Source organism: Malaclemys terrapin, chromosome 2, assembly GCF_027887155.1.
Source record: "Malaclemys terrapin pileata isolate rMalTer1 chromosome 2, rMalTer1.hap1, whole genome shotgun sequence".
Classification (NCBI taxonomy): Eukaryota; Metazoa; Chordata; order Testudines; family Emydidae; genus Malaclemys; species Malaclemys terrapin.
In genome coordinates this window covers 235630411-235655124 of record NC_071506.1, presented here as the reverse complement: position 1 = coordinate 235655124, position 24714 = coordinate 235630411, and the positions used below count along the sequence as shown (strand labels likewise).

At 38.9% G+C, this 24714-nt stretch overlaps 1 protein-coding gene across 8 annotated transcripts in view; it reads left to right on the top strand.

Annotated features, from left to right (window-relative positions):
* The window catches only part of PHF14 (PHD finger protein 14), a 271070-nt gene that overhangs the window by 120474 nt on the left and 125882 nt on the right, over positions 1–24714 (top strand). For 7 of the 8 annotated variants that reach the window (XM_054020325.1, XM_054020323.1, XM_054020322.1 and 4 more), the window contains exons 15-16: positions 5447–5497; positions 5637–5758. The exons of the other annotated variant lie outside the window; for it this stretch is intronic. In XM_054020325.1, the coding sequence (XP_053876300.1) occupies positions 5447–5497; positions 5637–5758 (173 nt within the window). The remainder of the gene's footprint in view (positions 1–5446; positions 5498–5636; positions 5759–24714) is intronic. 8 annotated transcript variants of the gene reach the window in all.

Genomic DNA, 24714 nt, shown 5'->3' with positions numbered 1-24714 from the left:
CTGCCACCCCTCAAAGAGGCAGAGCAGGGGAGGAGTGGTGGTGCAGCCCAGTGCAGTGGGGGGGGGGCTTTACTGAGAATATATTTTATTAAAACCGCTTGGAGGAGAAGGTGGAGAAGAGATGGGGCAGGGCCTCATGGAAGGAGTGGGGGCGGGGCCAGGGGCAGCGAGGCGGGGGAGGTCAGTGTTGCGGCCCTCAGGCCAATGCACTAGTCCTCATGTGGCCCTCATGGTCATTTGAGTTTGAGACCCCTGGTGTAGACCTACTCATAGGACAAAGACATTCTAACCCACTCTCCTGCAGTACTCTAATACAGCTGCATCAACTAGCTGTAACTAGCTAACCAGCAGTGAATCAAAACATTCTTTTTAACATTTGTGGTTGATTACACTAGTCTACAATTTTTGAGACGTTGTCTGCTTCAGAGATAAAATGTGCTATTTATTATGTATTTTGATGTGCTGAATTCAAATATGACAGTTAAAACAACTGATTGGCTACTGTTTCTAAGATATTTAAGTTTATACATTTTATGTCTATGTATATTGTGTAGATAGTAGAGTTTTAATCATAAATTGTAAACCTAGGTCTTTCCATGTGTTTATGGTTGCTTTACATGATATTTCACCTGTCCTGTTTATGTAACACTTTAAAAATCAGCAAAAGGGTTATATAAATAAAATTTATCATGAAACAAAAGGCAAAAAACTATTATGTACATAGTTTAGTCCTATTCAGTGTCTACCTGGCGTTTCTTGGCTTGTCTCTTGTATTCATTAAATGGAGCATCTCTTGTCACTGTCCAGCAATAGTCTGCAAGCATTGATGGGCTCCATTTGCCCTGATAGCGTTTCTCCATTGTTGCAATGTCCTGGTGAAATCGCTCGCCCTGCTCGTTGCTCGCTGCTCCGCAGTTCGGTGGAAAAAAATCTAGATGAGAGTGCAAAAAACGTATCTTTAGTGACATGTTGCAACCAAGGCTTTTGTATGCCTTGAGGAGGTTTTCCACCAACAACCTGTAGTTGTCTGGCTTGTTGTTTCCGAGAAAATTTATTGCCACTAACTGGAAGGCTTTCCATGCCGTCTTTTCCTTTCCACGCAGTGCATGGTCAAATGCATCATCTCGAAGAAGTTCACGAATCTGAGGACCAACAAAGACACCTTCCTTTATCTTAGCTTCACTTAACCTTGGAAATTTTCCACGGAGGTACTTGAAAGCTGCTTGTGTTTTGTCAATGGCCTTGACAAAGTTCTTCATCAGACCCGGCATGATGTGTAAGGGTGGTAACAAAATCTTCCTTGATTCAACAAGTGGTGGATGCTGAATACTTTTCCTTCCAGGCTCCAATGACTGTCGGAGTGGTCAATCTTTCTTGCTGTAGTGGGAATCTCTTGCACGACTATCCCATTCGCAGAGAAAACAGCAGAATTTTGTGTGTCCAGTCTGAAGACCAAGCAAGACAGCAACAACCTTCAAATCGCCACAAAGCTGCCACTGATGTTGGTCATAGTTTATGCACCTCAAAAGTTGTTTCATGTTGTCATAGGTTTCCTTCATCTGGACTGCATGACCAACTGGAATTGATGGCAAAACATTGCCATTATGCAGTAAAACAGCTTTAAGACTCGTCTTCGATGAATCAATGAACAGTCTCCACTCATCTGGATCGTGAACGATGTTGAGGGCTGCCATCACACCATCGATGTTGTTGCAGGCTACAAGATCACCTTCCATGAAGAAGAATGGGAAAAGATCCTTTTGACGGTCACGGAACATGGAAACCCTAACATCACCTGCCAGGAAATTCCACTGCTGTAGTCTGGAGCCCAACAGCTCTGCCTTAGTCTTGGGTAGTTCCAAATCCCTGACAAGGTCATTCAGTTCACCTTGTTTTATGAGGTGTGGGTCAGAGGAGGAGGATGGGAGAAAATGTGACATTGATGGTTCAGGACCAGAAGTTTCATCCTCTTCCTCGTCTGACTCAAGTGAGAATGATTCTGGTGCATCAGGAACCGGCAGTCCTTCTCTGTGGGGTACTGGGCGTATAGCTGATGGAATATTTGGATAATGCAGAGTCCACTTTTTCTTCTTTGACACACCTTTCCCAACTGGAGGCACCATGCAGAAGTAACAATTGCTGGTATGATCTGTTGGCTCTCTCCAAATCATTGGCACTGCAAAAGGCATAGATTTCCTTTTTCTGTTCAACCACTGGCGAAGATTTGTTGCACAAGTGTTGCAGCATATGTGTGGGGCCCATCTCTTGTCCTGATCTCCAATTTTGCAGCCAAAATAAAGGTGATAGGCTTTCTTAACCATAGTGGTTATACTGCGCTTTTGTGATGCAAAAGTCACTTCACCACAAACATAGCAGAAGTTATCTGCACTGTTCACACAAGTAGGAGGCATCTCTGCTCACTTTGACTAAACAGAAATGTGTCCCTTTGCAAAATCAAACACTGACAAATAAGAGAGCATGACACTGTATGATTTCTAGAGCTGATATAGGGCAATTTGTTCAGCAGAGTGATGTAAGCTTCGTTATGATTGCATCATCCATGACTTCTAGGAAAATAACATGATGCAATTCATATCATGTGTGACGCAATACCAGCTTCAGATTGCATCATTCATTGTTTTGCCTAAAAAGCAAGTACTGTCCAAACCCAGTCATAGATTTATTCATAGATCCAGTCAAAGATGTATTTTAGTCATTTCTGGTTTAAATTGAGATCCCTTCCCTTTATAACTCACTTATCCTCCGCCATTCCCAAGTCAAGGGTGGTATATACTGACCCAATAGCATATCTTGAAAACTAGAGCCAATCAACAGTTTTAAGCATCATTTTCGTTCTCAATGACCCAGAATTAGTAAAGTTTGACTACATTTATTTCAGAAGCATTTTGGCTGTAGAGCAGTGTTATTGGAATGATCCCTGAATTTCTCAGCTTCATTTTCTTTTCTTGTTTTCTAGAAAGCGTTTTTGGGGGCGATGAGGGGAAGGGTGTTGTTCAGCTTGTGCCAGTTGTTTAGCACATGAAGGTTACAGTTAATACTGTGGTTTAAGAGAGATAAATGTAGTGACTCTCTCAAGGTGGACTTCTGTGTGTGACTTGCTTACTTGATTTGAAACCTCAAAATTTGTTGCTGTAGAGATCACCGAAACCTCTTATGTTTTATTATAGTATGTTTTTTTCCCCTTAGCACTGTTAGTATAAACTAAATTAAATAAATTATATTCTACAGTCAATTGGCAATCCTGGAATAGTTTTCACTTTTGGTGATAACCATTCCATCTGTTCTGTGCTAGTAGCCAGTGAAAACAGATGGTATTAAATTCACATTGTTTAAATATGTTGCATATTTTCTGTTTTATTTTCTGAGTGCTTTAATCTATGATTTGTTTTCAGTACTTTGTTTCATAATTTTAAAAGATATTTGTCTAATCTTTCCATATGTATTTGTGAATGTTGATATATAGTTAATGCTGCAGGTTTATAAACATCTGCCAGATAGTTATTGGCATCGCTCTCTCCAGGCACATGCATACATTGAAAGCTGTTCAATCTGACAAAAGGTTTTGGGGGGTTGACTTAGTTGTCCTACTTAACATTGAACAGTTTTAATTTCCCCAGTACAGAAACAGTACAGAAACATTTCCTTCACTTAAATATGAATTAGATTTGGAGAGATGCAACTAATAGCAATATGCCTGTTAATTTTTGGCATTTATTTGTTTAAATGTTCATTCGTTCTGAGTAAATGAAGAGACAATGCACATGCATGGTATTATCAAAAGAATTTTTATTTCCTATTCATTGCAGATCTATGGTATTAAATTGTAATATCCTTGGAGTATAAAGAAAATATATAATAAAATTGTGTGCATAATATACTCGTACACATAATTAATGGTGTTATATATATCGTTATGTGTATAAAAGAAAATCCAAAAGTTTAGGATGGTTATGGAATGTAAAACCTTATTATTTATTGTTACACACAGAAAATAGGTATATATGTATGTTTTGTGTGCATTAAAATAACCAGTTCAAGATTTTCAAAAATAGAGGCCTAAAGTTAGGCTTCTAAATTCATATTCAGGAACCTAAATAATGTTTTTCTCACTGTTGAGCTTCTAGCAGCATCCATTGACCTCACTGAGTGCTCTTCACTTTTGAACATTGGGAAGATGCCCAGATATGGATTTTGAGCCTAACTCTAGCCCCCTCCCTATTTTTGAAAATTTTGGTCCAAGCTTTTATATTCTATAAGCATTTCATTTTTTTTTCACATTTCTTAATCAGATTATGGAGTGGAAGGTGAGGAAATATTAATAAAACAGTGATTCGTATTCATTGATATTATGATTAAAGTTGGCCTTAATTTATTTATTTATCTTTCTTTCTTTCTTTCTTTCTTTCTTTCTTTCTTTCTTTCTTTCTTTTTCTCTTAAAATTGTTTACCACAGCAGCTGTTCTTGTCATGACACGGCACACCTGTTGTAAGCATTTCTACAGCAGATCTGTGCTAGCACAGCACTTTGATCTTTTATATTTGTAGAAGGAATAATGCGTCCTGCTTTATTTTTACCCTTTTATTCACAAGCAATGTTTCCCCATTTCCTTCGGGGACAAAATGCTTAAAATTTCCTAGCATGTCATGATTGGGACACTTAAAACTGTCCAGGGGTACAAGGTGATGTCTACATTAAACTTCAGATTTTCATCATTTTAATACTTAGTTATGTCTCAAAAGCTTTCAATTTTAGGAGTGTGTTCTGGCCCTCTTCTCATGAAGGGTAGGTGAATTAGATAAGTAAATGTGTTGATCTTGGCTCTGCCTATAAAAGATATTGGATAACATCATAGAGTATGGATTTCTCTGCTCAAATGAAGCAGAGGGGGAACTGAAATAATTTTCTAGAGGGGGCAAAGATTTGAGGTTAGGTTTAAAATGCTTTACAGGACGTTGTACGCAGATAAATAACAGTACAGTATCTTGATTAGAGCTAGTGGATCTTGTATAGCACTTGCATACATGCTTGAGGAATTGGACTCTACTCTTACAAATAGTTTGTTCCCATATATGTGTAAATTATATATTTGTTAGGTTGCAATGGTCTATAGAAGGTTTTCTGTATTTTTCTAGAATATATCTGAGAAGAAAACCATTGAAATTTATTTTGCTGGAACAAGAATCCACACCTCCAATCCAATACATTAAATAAATGTAATCACACACTCTTTTGATGTTGCTATGTATTGAATAGTTTCAAAAAGACTAAGGAAAGTGCTCGAATGTTTACAATTGTAGTTATCTTTGCATTCGTTCAATAGTTTTTCTAACAGATTTCTGCAGATATTTCTCTTGTGAACAGTAGATTAATTGTAAAGACATTTTGCGTTAAATTAAATTAATTTCTAAATGTATTTTCTTTTAGAGAACTAGAGGACGAAAACGAAGCTTTGTGCCTGAAGAAGAAAAGCCTGAGGTTGGGATAATAGTGTATTTTTTTAACTTAGATTCACAAAATATTAAACTTCAGGTGTGTAATGTTGCCTTCAGTACTATAATTGAAAATGTTTGCTTTCCCCCTCCCCACCCCTTTCTTTTGATTTCTTCTGTGACAGGAACGTATTCCTAGAGAAAGACGGCAAAGGCAGTCTGTTCTACAAAAGAAACCCAAGTCAGAGGATTTAAGAACTGAATGTGCTACATGCAAGGGGACTGGAGACAATGAAAATCTAGTCAGGTAGGCTTAATGCTGTGACCTTTTCCACAGGGATTAAAGTTCTATCTTCATCACTTTCTCATCATGGCCGTAATGAAGAAAATCACAATATAGAATGCTTTTTAAAAAATCTGATTTAGGGGAACGTTACTTCGGAAACATTGATTTGATCCACTTATTGACCTGCCACACACATTTACACTTAAGATTTAGATGTAAATAAGCAACATAATCTGTTTTTCTAACACAAGAGAATTCATTTTCTTTTGTCAGGGTGAATTGCCTATGTTTTATAACAGGTCACAAAGATAAACAAACTGGCAATTTGATCCAGGTATTCCAATATTAGAGTTACAGCACTTCCCTTATGTAAAAACCATTAAAACAATTAGCTTTGGTAATATTGTTCTGAAGTGAAGTGTATGTTGTTGTGAGGAACATACACATTTTAAAAAAATGTTTCAATAGTCCCCTGTTGCTCCACACAATAGTAAATGCTTCTCATATGGAAGAAAGGTGAAGAGCTGTCCTGCATGCGGCTTTTAGCAAGCACAGCATTATAATCAGGAGTCTAAACCAAGAGGGGAGTGATATGATGTTTCAGAACAACCATTCTTCCTTGAGTGCTTGCTCATATCCATTCCAATGTAGGTGTGCGTGCACCACATGCACCGCCGCCAGAAAGTTTTCCCCTCAGTGATATCTGTTGGGTTGGCTCTGGTGTCCCCTGGAGTCACACCCTCATAGCGCTGCTATATAGGGGCCTGCTGACTCACCACCCCTTCAGTTCCTTCTTGCCACCTGTGACGGTTGCTGGAACTTCTGTTCATCCTTGTGTCAATACAAGTAGTCTACCCAGTGAACTATGTCTCTTTTTCCTGTTTATAGTTCATAAAACAGTAGTTATTATACTTTTAGTGTTAGATAGTGGTAATAGAGTAGGACTCTGCTTACTGGGGTTTCCTCTTCCTCGGTACCATGGCATGCCTCGGTTTCCGAGGTTTAAGTAGTGTGAGACTTTCCATAAACTCATGCCAATTAGTGACCCTCACTCTTCTTGCCTTAAGTGTGTGGGGGAATCTCACCTGTGGGACAGCTACAGTATTTGTACCCAAAACGACAGGGACCAGAGATTCAAGTTCCTCCTCATGGAGATGGCTTTTTGTCCCCCCTCGGGAGCCAAGTCACAACTTGATACCGAGCACCTCCATCTTGGTGAGAAGCATGCTGGCTTCTCGGAGAGACAGGCAGCATAGCCCAGCCTCTCCGACATCAAGAAAGGACTCCTCATCTGCATCCCAGGACTCTCGGCATCACCAGGGCTCTCCGATGCAGTGGAGATCTACCCCTCATGGGGATGCTCAGGGCCGAAGAAACAAAAAAAGTCAGACAGGACGCTCCCCAACTCAGAAGCCTTCTGGTCACAAGGAAGCTGGCAGAGTAAGACCCATGTTGGGCCACTCGGGCTCACTGGCTGCCAGTCTGGTACTGTCGACTCCAGGCTAGCAAGGGGAACTGTCAAGTCTGGTACCATTGGAGTCTCCTCCGAGTGAGAGCCATAGGAGTGCAGTGATGGCGTTTCGATCTACACCAGAGGCATTCCAGGCAGCAAGAGACCTGCTGTCCCTCCCGATACCGCTTTCCCCCATCAGGTAGGAACAGGTACTGGAAACGAGAATGGTTACAGCATTGGCCACAGGTGCCATCAAAGGGAAAATCTCGATGATTTCACAGCAGTAGTCACCCCCGTCCTGGCACCACTCTGATACTAACTGGCACCATTCCCCCGTGGTCATTGGGGAGTGACTTCTTGCCATCTAACTCCAAACCAGAGTGCTACAGCTCCCGCAGGAGCCAACACCACTCTGACCGCTGGTACCTGATGGCTGATATGAGCCAAGGGTTTCCACCAGTGGCCTTGACTGCACAGTGGCAGGTACCTGTTCAATGGCCTTTTTGGACACCCTAGGCTTTCCATCAGGCCCAAGCACCTCAGACAAGGAGGTTGTACTCTATTGCATCAGAGGGTAGGGTTGCCCCACCTCTTCCCTCATTGCAAACCCAGACTTCTATATGAAGAGCAGTAAACAATTCAGGACCTTCCTTTCGAGAGTGCATCTCTCTCTTCAGAGCAGACAGACTCTTAGCTCACCACTTAAAGGATTTGAGGGCCACCTTGAAGTCACTAGGTCTACATACCCCAACCCCATTGAGGAGGCACTTTAAGCCCCAACCTTTGCCTCATTTCTACTAACCTCAGAGGAAGCAGGATTATAATAAGACGCAGGGTAGGTGCTACAAAAGGAGGCCTCCTCCCCAACCCTCATTGACCTATGGGCCGTGGCTCTCTAGACAATCGCCTGGGTCTAAACAGGCCTTTTGAGGGTGCACCCGAGGACGGTGTACCAGGACAGTGTCTCGATCCAACCTCCTCTATCTTTATGGACTGGCTGTCCCATTTCTATCGGGCATGGGCCCATATTACCTCAGATTGCTGGGTGCTATGCACGATAGGACTAGGATACCCTGCAGTTCAGTTCCTCCTTGCCTTCCCATTCTCCCTCCCTGTCCCTCTTCAGGGACCCTTCTCACGAGCAACTTCTAATTCAGGAAGTGTGAATGCTTCTGTAAGTGGGAGGAGTAGAGGATGTTCCTCCGGAGCTAAGGGATAAGGGGTTTTACTTCCATTATTTCCTAATCCGAAAGGCTAATGGCGGTCTGAGACCCATCCTGGATCTGCAAAATCTCAACAGATTCATGAAGAAGCTGAAGTTCCTCATGTTCTCCTTGGACTCCATTATCCCATCTCTTGATCCAGAGGACTGATACCTCTCTCGACTTGAAGGACAATTATTTTCACATTTCAATCTTCCAAGGCCACAGAAGATTCCTCTGATTCGTTGTGGGCCAAGTACACTATGAGTTCACATTACTTCCATTCGGCCTGTCAGCAACCCCTCAGGTTTTCACAAAGTGCCTGGCGGTTGTCGTGGCTTTCCTAAGGAAACAAAGGATTCAGGTGTATCCCAACCTCAATGACTGGCTGATCAAAGGGCAGATCGGGGCCCTAGTGGAGGCAGATATACAGTTAATGTTATCAATCTTTCAGAAGTTGATAAACATGCAAAAATCAACAATCTCCACCGGCTAAAGGATAGAGTTCATAGGGGCGGTCCTCAATTCGTTCCAGGGCAGAGCCTTCCTTCCGGAAGCCAGATTCTGGGCCCTGGGCTTGATCATAGAGAGCCTCAGAAACCAACCCATTACCACAGCAAAACATTGCCTGAAACTCCTGGGGCATATGGCATCATGCACATACGTGGTGAAACATGTAAGTTTGTGACTCAGACTTCTTCAGACCTGACTAACATCAGTGTACCAACCACGCCAGGACCGCCTGGACATGGTGGTCATACTTCCCCCTTCAGTGATCACCTCCCTTTTGTGATGGCTGGATCTGGGGTCAGTATGTGCACATGTCCCATATGCGAAACCGCAGCTGTCAATGTCTCTAGTCACCATGCTTCTGCCTGGGTTGGGGGAAGGAGAGGTTTTATCTGGGGGGCTTCAGAACTCAGGGCCTCTGGTTCTAGGAGGAGTTCTCACTACATATCAATGTGCGGGAACTCAGAGCAGTGCCCCTTGCCTGCGAAATGTTCCAGCCCCACCTGCAAGGCAAATGCATGTTGGTGTTTACAGACAACACGAGAACGATGTTCTATATACACAGACATAGTGGAGTGTGCTCTTCTCACCTGTGCCAGGAAACACTTCACCTGTGGGAATTTATTCAATCCACCTCAAGGCCTCCTATCTTTTCGGGGCACATGGCGAGTTAACAGATCCTTCTCCAGTCACAAGAGATCTGTTTGCCCAGACATTGTGAAGGACATTTTCCAGACGTATGGAGCTCCCCAGATAGACTTGTTTACAGTGAGGTTCAACAGGAAGTGTCTTCAATTCTGCTCCTTCATGAATCACAGCCCAGGCTCACTCCTTCTCCAATGCAGGGACCATCTCTTCCATTCATTCCCTCCCATTCTGCTCATACACAAGATCCTGCTGAAGGTCAGAGAGGAGGGAACGAGACTCAGCCTGATAGCCCTGGCCGTCAACACTGGTTCACCACCCTTCTGGACCTCTTGGTGGAAACACCAATCACCCTACCTCTGTTTCTGGATCTCATCTCCCAGGATCACGGATGCCTAGATCATCCAAACCTTGAGTCTCTCCATCTCATTTACTACCCCTAAAGTAGCAAAGGCTATTGTGTATTCGATTAGAGTACACCTGGAGGTGATTTTGGCTTTCCACCCAAGGGTAAACGGCAGGTCCATTTTTGCTAACGCGCTCTGTAGCTGCTTCCTTAAGGGGCTGGACAGACTGTACCCACAGGTGAGCCCTGGGACCTCAACTTGGTACTATCAAGACTCACGGGTCCCCCATTCAAGCCCCAAGCAACATGCTCTTTACTCGTCCTGGAAGGTGGCCTTCCTGGTGGCCTTCACCTCGGCCAGAAGGGTTGCAGAAATTAGGGCTCTTACTTCGGTACCTCCATACATGGTCGTCTTCAAGGACAAAGTCTAGCTGTGCCCTCACCCAGCCTTCCTTCCAAAGGTGATTTTGCAATTCCATGGTAACTGGGACATCTTTCTTCTGGTCTTCTACCCAGAGCCGCAAGCAAATAGCCAGGAAAAGAGGCTACGTTCACTAGACACCAGGCAAGCGCTGACCTTCTGCATAAAAAGGACTAAATTGTTTAGGAAAGCTACTCGTGGCAGTGGCACGAAAGGTCTCCTAGTCTCGACCAAGAGGATTTCATCGTGGATCACTTTATTGCATCGGCACATGCTATGACCTGGCGAAAGTCTCTGCTCTGGCTCTAACGGCACATTCCACGAGGGCACAAGCTTCTTCAGCCACATTTGTGGCACTGGTTCCCATCCAGGATGTTTGTAGAGCGGCAGTGTTTTCTTAGGCAACCTTTGTAACTCACTATGCCATCGCTCAGCGGTCCAGAGACGATGGTGGATTTGGCAGAGCGGTACTACAGTCTGCTTGTCGTTGAACTCCGAACCCACCTCCTATATCTGCTTAGGAGTCGCCTACATTGGAATGGATATGAGCAAGCACTCGAAGAAAAACAAACGGTTACTAACCTTTCATAACTGTTGTTCTTCGAGATGTGTTGCTCATGTCCATTCCAAAACCCACCCGCCTTACCCTTCTGTGTTGGAGTTGGCCAGCAAAAAGGAACTGAGAGGGTGGCAGGCCGCTATATACTGGCGCTATGAGGGCATGACTCCAGCAAGCACCAGAGCCAACCTGACGGATACCACTGAGGGAAAAACTTTCTGTCAGCAGTGCTCGCAGTGCGCACACACCTACATTGGAATGGACATGAGCAACGCATCTTGAAGAACAACAGTTACGGAAGGTTAGTAATCATGTTTTACTGATTACCCACAGAGATGTGTTGACTTTGCCTTCGGAGCTGGCAATTTGTCTACTTTGCCAAGCTAAAGAGACTATACAGTTATTGTCTTCCGAGAGAAATAATGGAAGACCAGCAACCAGAAAGCAGTTTTTAGTTAAATCAAGAGAACCCCCATTAAAAGATCTCTTGGTTAGCATCAATGAAAATAAGAGGGGTTTGCTTTCATTCTTATATTCCTCCTCTTCAACCAGATGTTTCTGTGGCAGGATCTTCAGCTCAGGCACAACTGTTTAATTTTTTGAGGAATGAGGGCATTTAATTGTATAATGGGGTAACTTATTTTTCAAGGAACTAAAGTTATGGTAGAAAGTGGGAATCAATAATACATGCAAGGTAAACATTTTAGTTCCTTACATGGTTTTGGAAACAGGATTTATTCCAGATATATTTAAAGTTTATACATGATATCATTTTACTTTGAATTTTGGTACCTGAAATAGAGTATATCATTGACTATATCAGTGCATTACTGTTTATGAACACCAATTAAGCTTTTGATTTAATATTTCAGCAAGTTAGAGACGCTGTGTACAAATGTGATATAAAAGATAATAAGGTGATGGCAATGATCAAAAGATATCCAGCAGGAAGAATAAATGGGTTTAGGAAAGTTGTTTTATGGGCAGGTTTGGAGGGGTGAGTGGGAGGGTTACTGAGGATACCATGATTGTGTTTTACTGGGGGGAAAAAAGTCAGTGAACAAATTTTCTTTAGGATTTGAAGTAAAAGTGTGGAATAGACCTAAATAATCTTCATTAAATGAAATTTAAACCCCAGGTTTCAAGGACACGAGCTAAAACATATTTGGGAGCACTACCAAAAAAGTTTTCTGCTATGTAGTGAATCTACTGGGAGAGGAGCCGCAGCAACTTACCTCACTTGAAGGGAGCTTATAAATTGTTTCTCCTACTTCATTCAGGTCACCAGAAATTATCAGTTCTCTGACTCTGCCTTCTAGCTGGAGTTCTTTGCTTTTTCTTCCCTCCCCACAGCAGTTTGCAGGCTTACCTTGTAGTAGTAGGAATACAGGACAGCATTTGAAAATGCAAGTTAGTAACATTTCTCTCAAATGGTGGACAGTTACTCAGGGAAGTCAACAAAAGATTTGTTCCAAAGCTCATAGCTGTCTACTTCTCTGAAGGCCTGAAATACTGATATAATCAAGGAAAGGACAACCTCAAAAGACAAGGGAAGGGTTTTCTTTTGGAGCATTCCAATCTTTTCACTAATGAAGTCACAGTTCCTGTTGCCCTACCTCATGCTACACAGGACTCAGAGCCAATATCTACCAGTCAGTTCTGAGTTAAGCTTTTATTGTACAACTAAAACATCCTATGCTGTTTGGTTTGGGGTGGGGAGGGTGACTTGCATTCTTTGTATCAGTATGGGAACAATCCATATCTGAATCCTGATTTGGGATTATATGAGAGAGCTCTGGCTGGTATCTCATCTGCTGCCTTCATTGGCACAGCATGGGCACAAGATCAGAAGGAAATGGAGGCTGTTATGAGACATTTTGGAGTTAATAGCTATGCCAATAATTATTCTTGTCCTTTTCCCATCCAGTCACCAATAAGAAAGTTTTGTGTTTGTGAGTTGTACTGAAGATATTTCTCCAAATGAACAAGACCAGTCTTCAGTTATGATATAAGGAAAAACTCATGAAGTTAAACAGAAATGAGTGACCACTAAAACTGAAGAAATAGGGTAGATAGTCTTTGAGTATTTTGTTAGCTTTCCCTATCTGACATTCCCTCACACAGAGTGGATCACACAAATATTGGGCCATAACTAGTGTGTTACAGAAATTTACCTAGTTTAGATTTCCATTGTTTATTTGGACATCCCACTTTATGGTTTATAAAAGACAGCTGTTAACTGGAGAGTAATTAGAGGAAAACACACAAGGACATCTCTGGTGGTCAGATACTGCAACATTGCCTCACTGAAGGACTCTTTTGTTCATACCAAGCCTATCATCTGCCATGTATTGAGATCTGTGAAGTAGTTCAAACCTCCAGCCTTTCCATACTTTTCTCTGCAATGAGGAAGAACAGCCTTTCAGCCACAGAGGGACTGAAAAGATCTTAGAGGTTGCAATGATATCCTAACAAGTGAACAACCTTGGAGACATAACCTTCTGCTCCTCCTTCCTAGACTTATCTTTCTTGCTGGTCAAGAGCTTCACAGTGGCTGAAGTGCTGCTGAATGATGACTCCCGCTACTGCCTTTAAACCTATGAAGCCATTTACTCTTAAAACAGATCTGTTTTAAATAAGCCCTCACTTCTTTCACCAACCAAGGCTTAAATTGTTCCTGTCCCTCCTAGCATTTCAGTTAACATATATATTAAATATAGATCATTCTTAAAACAAAACAGCTCAGAGGGTTGCACAACTATTAACTACAAGCTGTCTGCCGCTGTTTCACCTTTTAACATTTGCAAGGGGTTTTATTGATTGGATTGATTCCAACTTCTCAGGCAGAGTATTTAAAAAGGATGTACACAATCAGTGTGTTTTGCTCTAAGGTTCTCCTAGTCTTATGTCAGAACACCACAACAGTATTGAAACTAACCCCCTATTCCTCCCTTTTAAAAGCTCTATATTAGTTTAGAATGTTAATACTGTTGTTTTTCACACTGTTGTCCAGAAGCTGTTTAGCAACATTTGGGTAGTCCCAGATTATCTTTACACTCTCCCATTGAGTTCTTCCAAATTTTTCAAAGATTATAGGTTTAACTCACATACTTGGATTTGAGCTATTCTCTTTAGTGACATTGTATAGTCTTAGTGTGTGTGTGTGTGTGTGTGGTTGTACTGGAAATGTTTGTCCTTAGTGTAAAATAGATCCCGTATGTCTCTCTAGATGGAAATTTGGGATCATTGCTACCTCCTGAGTGGGTAAGGAATGACCCTACTGTCATGGTGAACACTCTCTCTACCAAACTAACTTTAACCAATTCTGATTTCTTGGGGTAGCACGTGAGGTATTGCTGAACACTTAGCAGCTGCTAATTCATCAACTCAGTCTTTCTGGTACCAAAATTGAACACTTATTTTATAAACTACAAAACAGATTTCACTGTATACAGAAATATAGTGAAGTCGTTTTAATATCAGGTAACAAAGAATAAACCCTTAGAAATTATAAACTACAACCCAGGAATTACAGCACAGAGTTGAGAATCAGGTTTCCTCATTTTTTTTCTGGCTGTGCAACATTGGACAAGTTACTGAAGGGTCCTACATCTCAGTTTACCCATCTGTAAAAAGGATATCATGCCCCCCTACATGGGCTTTAAGGTTTGAATAATAGATTGTAAAAAATTACTTGAGATCCTCTGATTAAAAAGGTGACAGAAGTGTAAAGTATTTTATTATAGTGAGCTAAAGGGAAATTTTATGATAGAAAATTGACTGGCAAAAAGAATGTCTTACGTAACTACACTATTGTACTAAAACAGTTTGATAAAACAGAGCTACCTTAAATTATTAGCTTTGCTTTAAAGTAGCATTTTGATGATGCAAGCTTCTCTATTTAAATAGGATTGCTAGTTTTGTCTATATATAACACACATATGCCAAGACCTTGTTTGCCTTTATTTATTACTGCTGTCAAATTCTGTACATAGATGGTTTTATTGTTGTATGTTGCATTATCATTGAGAGGTCTCTGTCCCAGTCTTTGTGTTGTACTCTTTTTTAGTCTAGTATCTCTGTTTTTGGTCCTTTCATGTATTATCCTATACTTCACTGCTTTAAAGAAAATTAGCAGAAGAATAAGAACAGTTTTCAGTAACACGTTGATAGAGGAAAAAAGTGTTCGTTTGATTAACTAAAAGGCTGGCCTGTAACATATAATCATTGCAAATCAAGAAAGTAAATCTTTGATTAGAACGAAGTAATGTTTTACAGTTGTCTTTCTTCTTGCTACTGAGCAATAACTAAATTTTAAGTGTAACCTTAAATTTTTTGGACAGTTGGACTATTTAATTTCCTCTGAAATTAATGTTAAGCTTTTGGTAAAAATAGTTCTGGTGTAGATCTCTGAGGCAATCCAGTTCTTTCTGTGAAAGAATTAATTGTTCAGATGATAGAGTTACATATCTGCAAGTTTGATATGATATTAACATATTAAATCCACAGGCTACCTAAGCCATTAAACAGCTCAATCAATTACAAATAATTGATCATTAATGTAAATTTGGAAGACAATGGATACTTTTTAACTTCAGGAGTTCTCAAATCTTAATATCAAGGGTAGAATTGTTTTTAACAAACTCCAAAAATTCTAACCGAGTCAAAGAGATTTAAAAGACATGTTTTTTAGAGAAGTCTCTGGTGTATTTCATATAAGGAGCAAACTTAAACAAAAAAAAAATTGTTGCATACTAATTGGTTTTTTTTTTTAAGGTTATAAATAGTGTTCTTGCATTTTAAAATTGTATACTATTTATCAAGTTCATTTGTTTCCCAAGAAACTTGCTGCAGTCTGGTAATACTTCATTATGATCTTATATGAGTCATGGATCCTGCAGTGGAATTGTCTGCTTCATAACTGTGTCCTTATCTTTTTATGAGGTCATAATTCACCAATGCACATATTTAAAATGTTCATATCATCATATTACATAATAGCTATCCTGGGAATTTAGCCATATTCTGTAGAAATGTGGATAAATTGAAATATCTTCAAGTGGCTGAATAAGTAATAAAATAATGTACCTTCAGTTTTGCACAGTAGTCCAAAACCAGTTACCACTGGTCTGTTGGAGTATTCAAAGTCATACACACAAAATGCTTTTATGCAGCACAGAATTACTATCTATTCTTTTCTGATTAAAAACAAAAATCTCAGTTGAACTATATGTATTGTATTTGAATATATAGTAGTAAGGCCTTTTGAGGCAAAATAGCCAGATATTCAAACTTAAATCCCTAAAGTTAGGCTTCTAAATGGGTTTCTAAGAAAGCAACCTGATTTACAGAAGTGCTGATTATCCAGCTGCTCTCAGTGAAAACTATTCAAATTACATAGGAGATGGCAATTGTCAGTTTTGTGGTTTTTGGCACAATGGACTGCCAATATTTGGGGAGATAATAGTAGATAGGATGTGAGAGAAGACATAAGCATGGTGTTTTGTTGTGGACTTTAAGAAGACAATTATTAAGTGTGATAATACTACAAAATTGTTGCTCAGGTCATTCCAAACAAGTGCCAGTAAAAACTTTATACATCATCATCATACATTTTCTGTATACCACATATTTTAAAGCAAATCTATTATGTACAGACGAGTCTCATCTTATGTGCATTTAACATGCGCAAATTCAGTTTTGTGCCATTGGCAAAAACAAAAACAACCAGAGAAAAATAACAATTTAAATACTGTACTTGTAGTGCGGGCGATTCCACCCACCATTACACTCAATGTAATTTTGACTATATGCGATTTTTGCTTTACGCGCTGACAGCAGAACGTAACCCCAGCGTAAGATGAAACTCACCTGTATATTGGTTAACTGCTGTAAACTTTATTGGATTTTTGTTTATATCCTCTTATAAACCTAGAGTTCCTTAGTCACTGGGTTTCATAATAACTAGACCAAACTGACTGATGCACATCACTTTTCCAATTAAGCATTTGGTGTCTACCTGTTAGGGAACTGGCCGTCCCTTAGCTCATGTCTTGTATGACAGCACAACAGCCAACTGTTAAGAAATCTGACTAGTGATTTTTATTGTTGTTTTTGGATATACACCTCAACAAAATTAACAATACAGCAAAATGTGTGAAAGCCAAAGTGATTTTTAGTTGTTTTAGAAATTTTAACTATGAGCTTTTAACATAGTGGAAGCTAATTAGGTTGCTACAAGAGAAACTGTAGTCGTTTCAGCCAGTATTTGCAACAAACTGATGTGTTACAGATTACAATTGCAATATTTTATTGGAGCTTGCAAATTAAGTACTTCAGCTTCCTTCTTTGTAATGCTCAATAATGTAATCAATTTTCTATGTATAATTCTCAAGGATTCATGCAGTATCTTTGAACAGGTTCTCAATCGGCAGAGGTTACTGAGTATTGCATTTTGCATTAACTTTTCTTGATTTACGATACTGTTTTCCTCTAAAGTAAATACAATTGTTTGTAATTAGTATAGTCTTCAAATTGTAATTCTCTCTTCTGCATAGCTAATAGATAGGTGGACGATATTAAAAGCTTAGCAATGATGAGATTTGATGGTGCAATGAATTAGTGTGCTAGCTTTTTTGCTCTGGAAACCAAATACCAAAATTTCACATAGAGGTTTACCTGTACAGCTTTCAGAGTTAATTGATTGGCATTTATGGGAGTGTTGCCTGTATAAGAAGTATGGGATCAGGCCTGAGATGACAAGAGTGAATTTTTGTTTTTAAAGTCTTGTTTGTTTCTTGATATAATGAGATTTGAAGAAATGGTGCTGCATTTGACTCTCTGCTTTAGACAGACCCAATATGGGAATATTGAGGATATTGCTAGTCAGGATTGGAAAGCTGTCTTGCACAGCTCCATCTCATAGTATTTCTGGCTAAAGACAGTGCTACTAATCCCTCATGCATTTTGAAAAGCGATACTATAATGATGGCTCTAGCCAACTATACCTTCCAGTCGGGTCCAGGTGTTGCAAGAAGAAAGACCAATTTTGTTTTATTGTGGGAAGGAAATGAGTTTTCTTGATTTCTCATATTTGTATTTGTTACAAATACTTTGCTGAAGGGTTGCTTTTTACATATGTAGGACCAGAAAAAAAAATGTGCATGTCTGTCTGTGCTGCAGTGCAAGTGGCAGAAGCCTGTCTTCTGCAATCATAATATTGTGATATGATCCTGGTATCTGATAAGTTTGTCTTTGCAAGAGTTTTTTGTTTTTTTTCACCAAATCATCTAGATTAATTTCCCTCTTCCTTCATTCGGAAGAACTGTTTGATGTACAGCTTGGTACTTAGCAGAGATCACCATGACCTGCAAAGTTTGGATCTGAATCCAAACTTCCTCCAAGCTCTAAATGTCACAGGTGAGAACTATATTTCACCATATGGTTTATAAACTATAACCAGAACAAATCCAGAGTTCTGGTTATAGTTTATAAACCATATGGTGAAATATAGTTCTCACCTGTGACATTTAGAAAGCTGTTTATAAATAAATACTCAAGCATTTCTTCTGTCAAGATTGCATCTTTTCCTAGTAGTGCTAGCAAAGAACATTTTAACAACTTTTTTTAAAGGGTGGATTTATTTATTTATTTTGTTTTTCTGTAGTTTTGCTGCCTGACAAAGTCTGTGCTGCCATCCATACATTTATGCCTTATGGCCTGTCAGTATATTTGACAGTTGTCATCCATTCCCAAAATGGCTGTGTACTTCAGGGTTATATGTTGTTTTATCTGCTACCTGTGGGGAATATATGCGTCATTGTCCTATTTGTAATTTTTTTAAGTCCTGAGATCCAAAAGACTTTCTGAAATGCAAAATGTAATATTGTAGCTCCTGTAATTAGTGTCTTCAATTGAAAATAAGGATGAGTTATTAGTGAGAGAAGGTCATTGAATGGGACATCTCCTCAGAGTAAAGGTCACTTGTACAGTGTTGATATGGAACAAAATGTAGAGAGCAGAAGTATAATAAAAACATGACAACCCAGGGGACTGATAAAACTGAATTTATTTCCTGGCCCAGCTACCTGCAGTGGGTCAATATTACAAAAGGTTACTGTACTTGTCACAGGTCAGTATCCTCTGATTCCAGTGGTAACTGTTAAAGATTAATTCCTTAAACAATCGTCCCGGTATCAAGTAACCAAATTCACCTGGCATTTAAATGAATCAGATAATGCATGATGGTAGTCAAAGATCTTCAGTCATTTGAAATTCTGTAAGCTTATCAAATAAGAGCATTTTGTAGTACAGTATCTTCATAAAACAAATGTCAAGTTCTTTATTAATTCAGATGTTTTGCTTCATTAAGCTGAGCCACTTTTACAGCAGCCATGAAACTCAGTTATACTTCAGAAATATATAACCACAGAATAGTCTTGTTCAGATATTAAAATATAGCAATATTTTTTAAAAGGCCACAGGAAAATAAGACTTTAAATGCAGCGATGAAGTGGCTGTTGATTTTAATACAGCAAATATATTATTGCCAACTCCTGCATTTTTTAATTGGGCATGTATGCAGGCAATTTTCTCAATTAAATGCCTGTCTGCAGCATCATGTCAGCATCAGCTGACTATTGCAGTAAGTAATCTTAATGTGTGAAGCAGTGATTTCTTACAGTTCTCTAATTATTTTCCCTTTTATTTCTTCCCCTGCCCAGACCCTCTGTTATGTGGTTAATCTATAATGAGTTGATCTGTGAGCTTTTTTTGATGGTAGGAAACCTAAGCCATCTATATAGTGTGTTGCCCCAATTTTGTTTCAAAAAGTCTTGGCCCTCATCTTAATGTAAATAGTATGTCACATATTTACACTTTGAGACAAAGATCCAAAGTGAAGGAGACGAATAATAGCAGTATAAGAAGCTTCAAATAATGTTGTATCAATTTCTTCGACATTTTCTGTAGTCTATTTCATGATTAAGCATGTCTGATGGCACCAATTTACAGTAATGAAAGTGAGAACAACAAATTTATTTGAGACTGGAGCTTAATTTGAGTCTAAAATGAGAGGTATACAGGTTGACTGCCATTACAGCTCCTTGTTTCTGAATAGAAAAATGCAGTCTTCTCTGGTTTTTGAATGTGCTTTAGTTGGCAGGGAAAGTATTTAGGGAAACCACTATATATTCTCTTCATATGGCTATCATCTTTGAGTTCACATTGTTTCCTTTTTACCTGAAGATCAAGAATCTTAATATTGACTTAAAAATAAGCTATTCCTACATATGGTGCTGTCGCTCCACATGGATGGCTAACATCAACCTTTAAGTCCTCTAGCCTGAGCCACTGTAGAGCTATCTCCCAAACACAGTTGTGATTCTGCAGTATATTTCTTTCCATCACTCTGCCTCTCAGGTGTTCCAAGTGAACTGCTTGAATAAAGTGGATGCTATTGTTAGTAAGTGTCAGACAGCAGAAGTAGTTTTGTTTATTTTGTTGGAAGATGATAATTTCATATCAAATTTCAATATATGTGGAGTAATTTTGTCATAATGGTATCAATTAAATAGATAGTTTGGATATGACTTGTTTTGAGATATTATTTTCATTTTAGTCTTTTATCTTGGTATGGGGTAGTCTGTGTGTTTTTTTTTTTTTTTTTTTTTTTTTTGTGAGGGGAAGGAGGGAACTGGGACATGAGAGATTGTAAATATTTGCTCCTTACCAGTATTTCAGCATAACTATGGTGTTTCCTTTCCCCTCAAACTCTCTACAATAAGTGCCACTCACTTAGGCTTATAATTATAGCAAAACTCTCCTAATTCTTGTTTCCCCTGAAAGTCCAGATTTGGTAATGTGCCAGACAGGTATAGTTCTTGTGCTTTCCTGGAGAAGTCTGCTCTACTAATTACAAAAATTCACATGTTTAATTCTTTGTGCCTTATTTTATTTTATTAGTTTCTGTGACTAGGTTTTATTATACTTGCCTTGCATCTCTCACCTGCTCCCAGGTTCACACTGTTTGAGTTTATCATTCATGAAAACCAGTACTGGCTCCTCCCAAGGAAGAACTGTGGAACTTATGAGTGCATATTTTAGTTGAAAGGATGATATTTTGTGGAAAAGTATTTTTTTTTTATAATATTGTGTAATTCCTCTAGATTGTCATATCAGTAGAAGGATATTTTGCATATCTGATTTGCACTATATTGTTTAAAATGTCAAAGACTAAGCTCTATACTGCATAGGAGCTCAGTATCATAGAGTATACTTCAAGTGGCAAAAACTTTCCATAATAGCAACCTGTTTTTACTTGTTCATAACTTTTCTAAACACTCACCTATACATGGTGTCTGGTTTAAAGTTACCCTTTTCATTTCAATTTTGAAAAAAATCCCTTAAGCCATTTTTGAGTTATGGGCAGGAAGAAAATGTGATTTTCCCAATATAAAACAATTCTAAGCACACTCTTGAACAGGGCTATAGCAAAATTGGCAACAATTTGAAACTTAGCGCTGACCTATTCCTCACTGAGGACTAGTGCCATGGCTTAGTTTTGTGGGAAAAAGAGAGAACAAAAACAAGGAAAAAGATCACTTTCAGTTTTTCCAATGAACATGTAAAATTTTTAGCATAACCCAGTTAAGCCCTGCTCCCTTGATCATGCCACTGGACATGACATTGGAAAAAGTCAGGGAGCCAATGAAATTGAAATATTTTGGTCAAGTGGCTGCAGCTTTAGAACCCTTTGGTTTCAAATGAAGTTAATTTCTCAAAGCAAAGAACATCCATCTGGGAGGTGGCAAAACTGTAGCTTGTGTGACATCACTATTCAGGTCTTCCAAAAATACCAGAGTCCTCCAACAGTTGGAGGGAAGTGAAGACCTAATAGTCTTGACACTTGTTAAAAAGTTTTAAAATGATAATTTTTTTAAAAAGCAGAAAAAAACCCTATGTTTGAAAAATTGTTTGTGGCAGACTTTTTTTTACATGATAAAGGAAAAGAGAAGAGAAACCCCAATCTTTAAACCAACCAGAGGCCAGATAATGATACTGTCTCATGTTATATGTTTGTAGAGTGTCTTGGACAGTGGGATCCCTGTCTTGTTTGGAATGGCTAGGTCAGTTCTGTAATAGAAATAATTAATAGTATGGTGTGTGAAAGAAATCAGAGAAAATTCTTTTTTTTTTCTTTTCCATTTAACTGTTTTACTCTTTTGAGAGCAGTTTGTATACAGTCAGTTTAACTCTTTCTGTGGGGTATATCTGTGTGTGTGTGTGTGTGTGTGTGTGAGTGTCTTCTACACTGCAAGAGGTGGGAAACACAGTTGTAAAATCACAAAAATTGGAAAGTAGCACCTGAAATTAATTGTAACTCATTTTTTGAAGTTGGATGAGATTTCAAATTTACAGTGTCCATTAAGATATACCATGTTATAGCAAATAGCCTGTGTATATATATATTTTTAAATTATTAGTCCTTGTATTATGATAAACATGTCAGAAGTGCCAGCTAAATTCAGTACAACTGAACCATTTTATGAAACTGACTTGCGTTCTGTGGAGGAGCAGCGGTAAAAGGATCCTCTAATTCCAACTGACTTTCAGATCTGACATGATTCCATATTAGGGAAATATACAATAAAGAACTAAGCTGACAGTGCAAGATGGTGTAGTAACTGACTTTTACCATTGCACATAAACAGAGCAGTTATTCTAAATCATAGCATCACTTTCAGCCAGATAACCACTAAAATCACTGCACTGTGGTTTCCTGAAAATGCCATAATCTTTCAACTGCCACATTAAGCCCAGGGAGAACAACCATCAGGAGTGCCTGCACAGTTATATAGAGGGATGAGCCCTGAACCAAGTGAAAAGATGTTCTGGAAGAACAGTAACCTTTCCCATGATGTGTGCATTTTCCATTACATTTCTGACACAAAATGCTGTGAAATGATTTAATGGTGACATTTTGTTTTGCTGACTTTCCTTTTTCTCATTAAAAAGAAACAAAAGTTGGGTTGGGAAAGCAGAGGAAAAGTGGCCAGGCATTTGAATTCTATTACAGGAATCTCCTTTCTTTAAAAAATAAAAGCTTTCTAGAGCTGCATTGTTCTACATTGGGTTTTACTGATTTTGTTTTTAATATATACTTACCTCCAGGGACAATATTGAGCACCTAGTTCTTAAAGTTAATTTATGTTGTTCCTTTGCAGTAATTGCACACAAAGAAGTCTGATAAATCAGGAAAGCATTCTTTCTAATTAGCAGTCACAGAGACCTTACACATCAGATATACGACAGAGCACACACACATAGTATCCCATTTCTGCTTGTCATTTCTGATGTATATTACTAGAAATGATTGTGAAACAGAGCAAAGTATGAGTAGACATAGTACCCTGAAAGGTCACTGCCTGTCACTTGGAAGAGGATAAATTTTTATGGAGAGAGAAGACATAAAGCTACTGCACATTAATATAGTATAGAAGCTTGTCTGCATCTAAAGTAATGCATTTAAGAGTGGTTGGACAGAAAAATTACTTAGCTAAAATGTGGCGCATGCATCCCTTGGCACCATTAGATTTTCTGTTTTAGAGCTGATGAAGATCCTTGTGCTTGTAGCACACTTTACAACTTTATCCTTGAAAAATGCAATCAGTCCTTCCAGAAGATGTATGGAGCTTTCTTTGTACCTCATTTCATTCCCCTCCACCCCCTTTCTTTAATGGGTTGGATGATGTTTGTTGTCTCTGGAAAGCATTAAGTTTCTCCAAAGAGGACATGGAAATGCTTGACTCACTGTAAATTAACTTAGGGGTTCAGTTATCACATATTTTCTCAACAACATCAGAATCCCTACCCTTCCACCATCAGAGATGAGTTTGCTACATTATCAGTGCTCCCTACCCTCACCAGGGAGCTTGGAACACATTTGTTGTAGTGCATTGCTTTGTCTCTAGACCAACAGGTAGTCCTTGGACTGCTAGTCAAAATATTCTAATTTATTTTTGGAAGAGCATCCCAGTCTACAAAATAAAAATAGGTTGGTTAAATGTATGTAATTTAAGTCTCTAGTAATACATTTTTGATAATTAAAAGGGGAAAAAATAAACAAACCCACAACTTCTAATCCCCCCCCTCCACCCCCGGCAGGTTTCCGAAGCATTGATTTTTTGCAAATTCATTTTGTGGGTGGTGAGCAGGGTCTAACTGAAATAATGAAAACAATGTGGTAGATTTCATAAATGTAACACACATACTGCAACATTTAAGGTATTAAAAGCCGCTAAACCGCTAAAATTTTAGTGTTGTTCAGCTATTTCATTTATATCTTTGGGGGGGAAAATTGACAGTTCAGTATGGCACAGTGGTGATATTTTAATAGTTATGATAGCTTTTATAAAAATGTAAATAAAATATTCATTTTAGCTTGAGTAGGTACAAGTAACTATAAGTATTACAAAGAGATTGTAGTGGAGTGATAGTGAATGTAATAAATTGTGTAAAAATGTTCTAATAAAAGCTAAAATAACTGAAGAAATCCTAATAGCAATAACCTGAATGATACAATTTGTTGATTTTTATCTGCCCATAATACATAAACAATAACTCCAAAGCAGTTTCTTACAAAAGGCTATTAAAAATGAAGTAGGTATGGTAGAATTTGTTTAGCAACCTTTAGTTGTTTTCTAACAGTTTAATATGGCAATAAAAGCAGCAGTGGCAGCACCAAAATTGCATAGCAAAAACCTTGATTATAATTTGGTAGGAAAATATTGTGTGAATAAAAGTGTGTGTTTCAGCAACTTCAGCCAACGTTTATGCTTGTA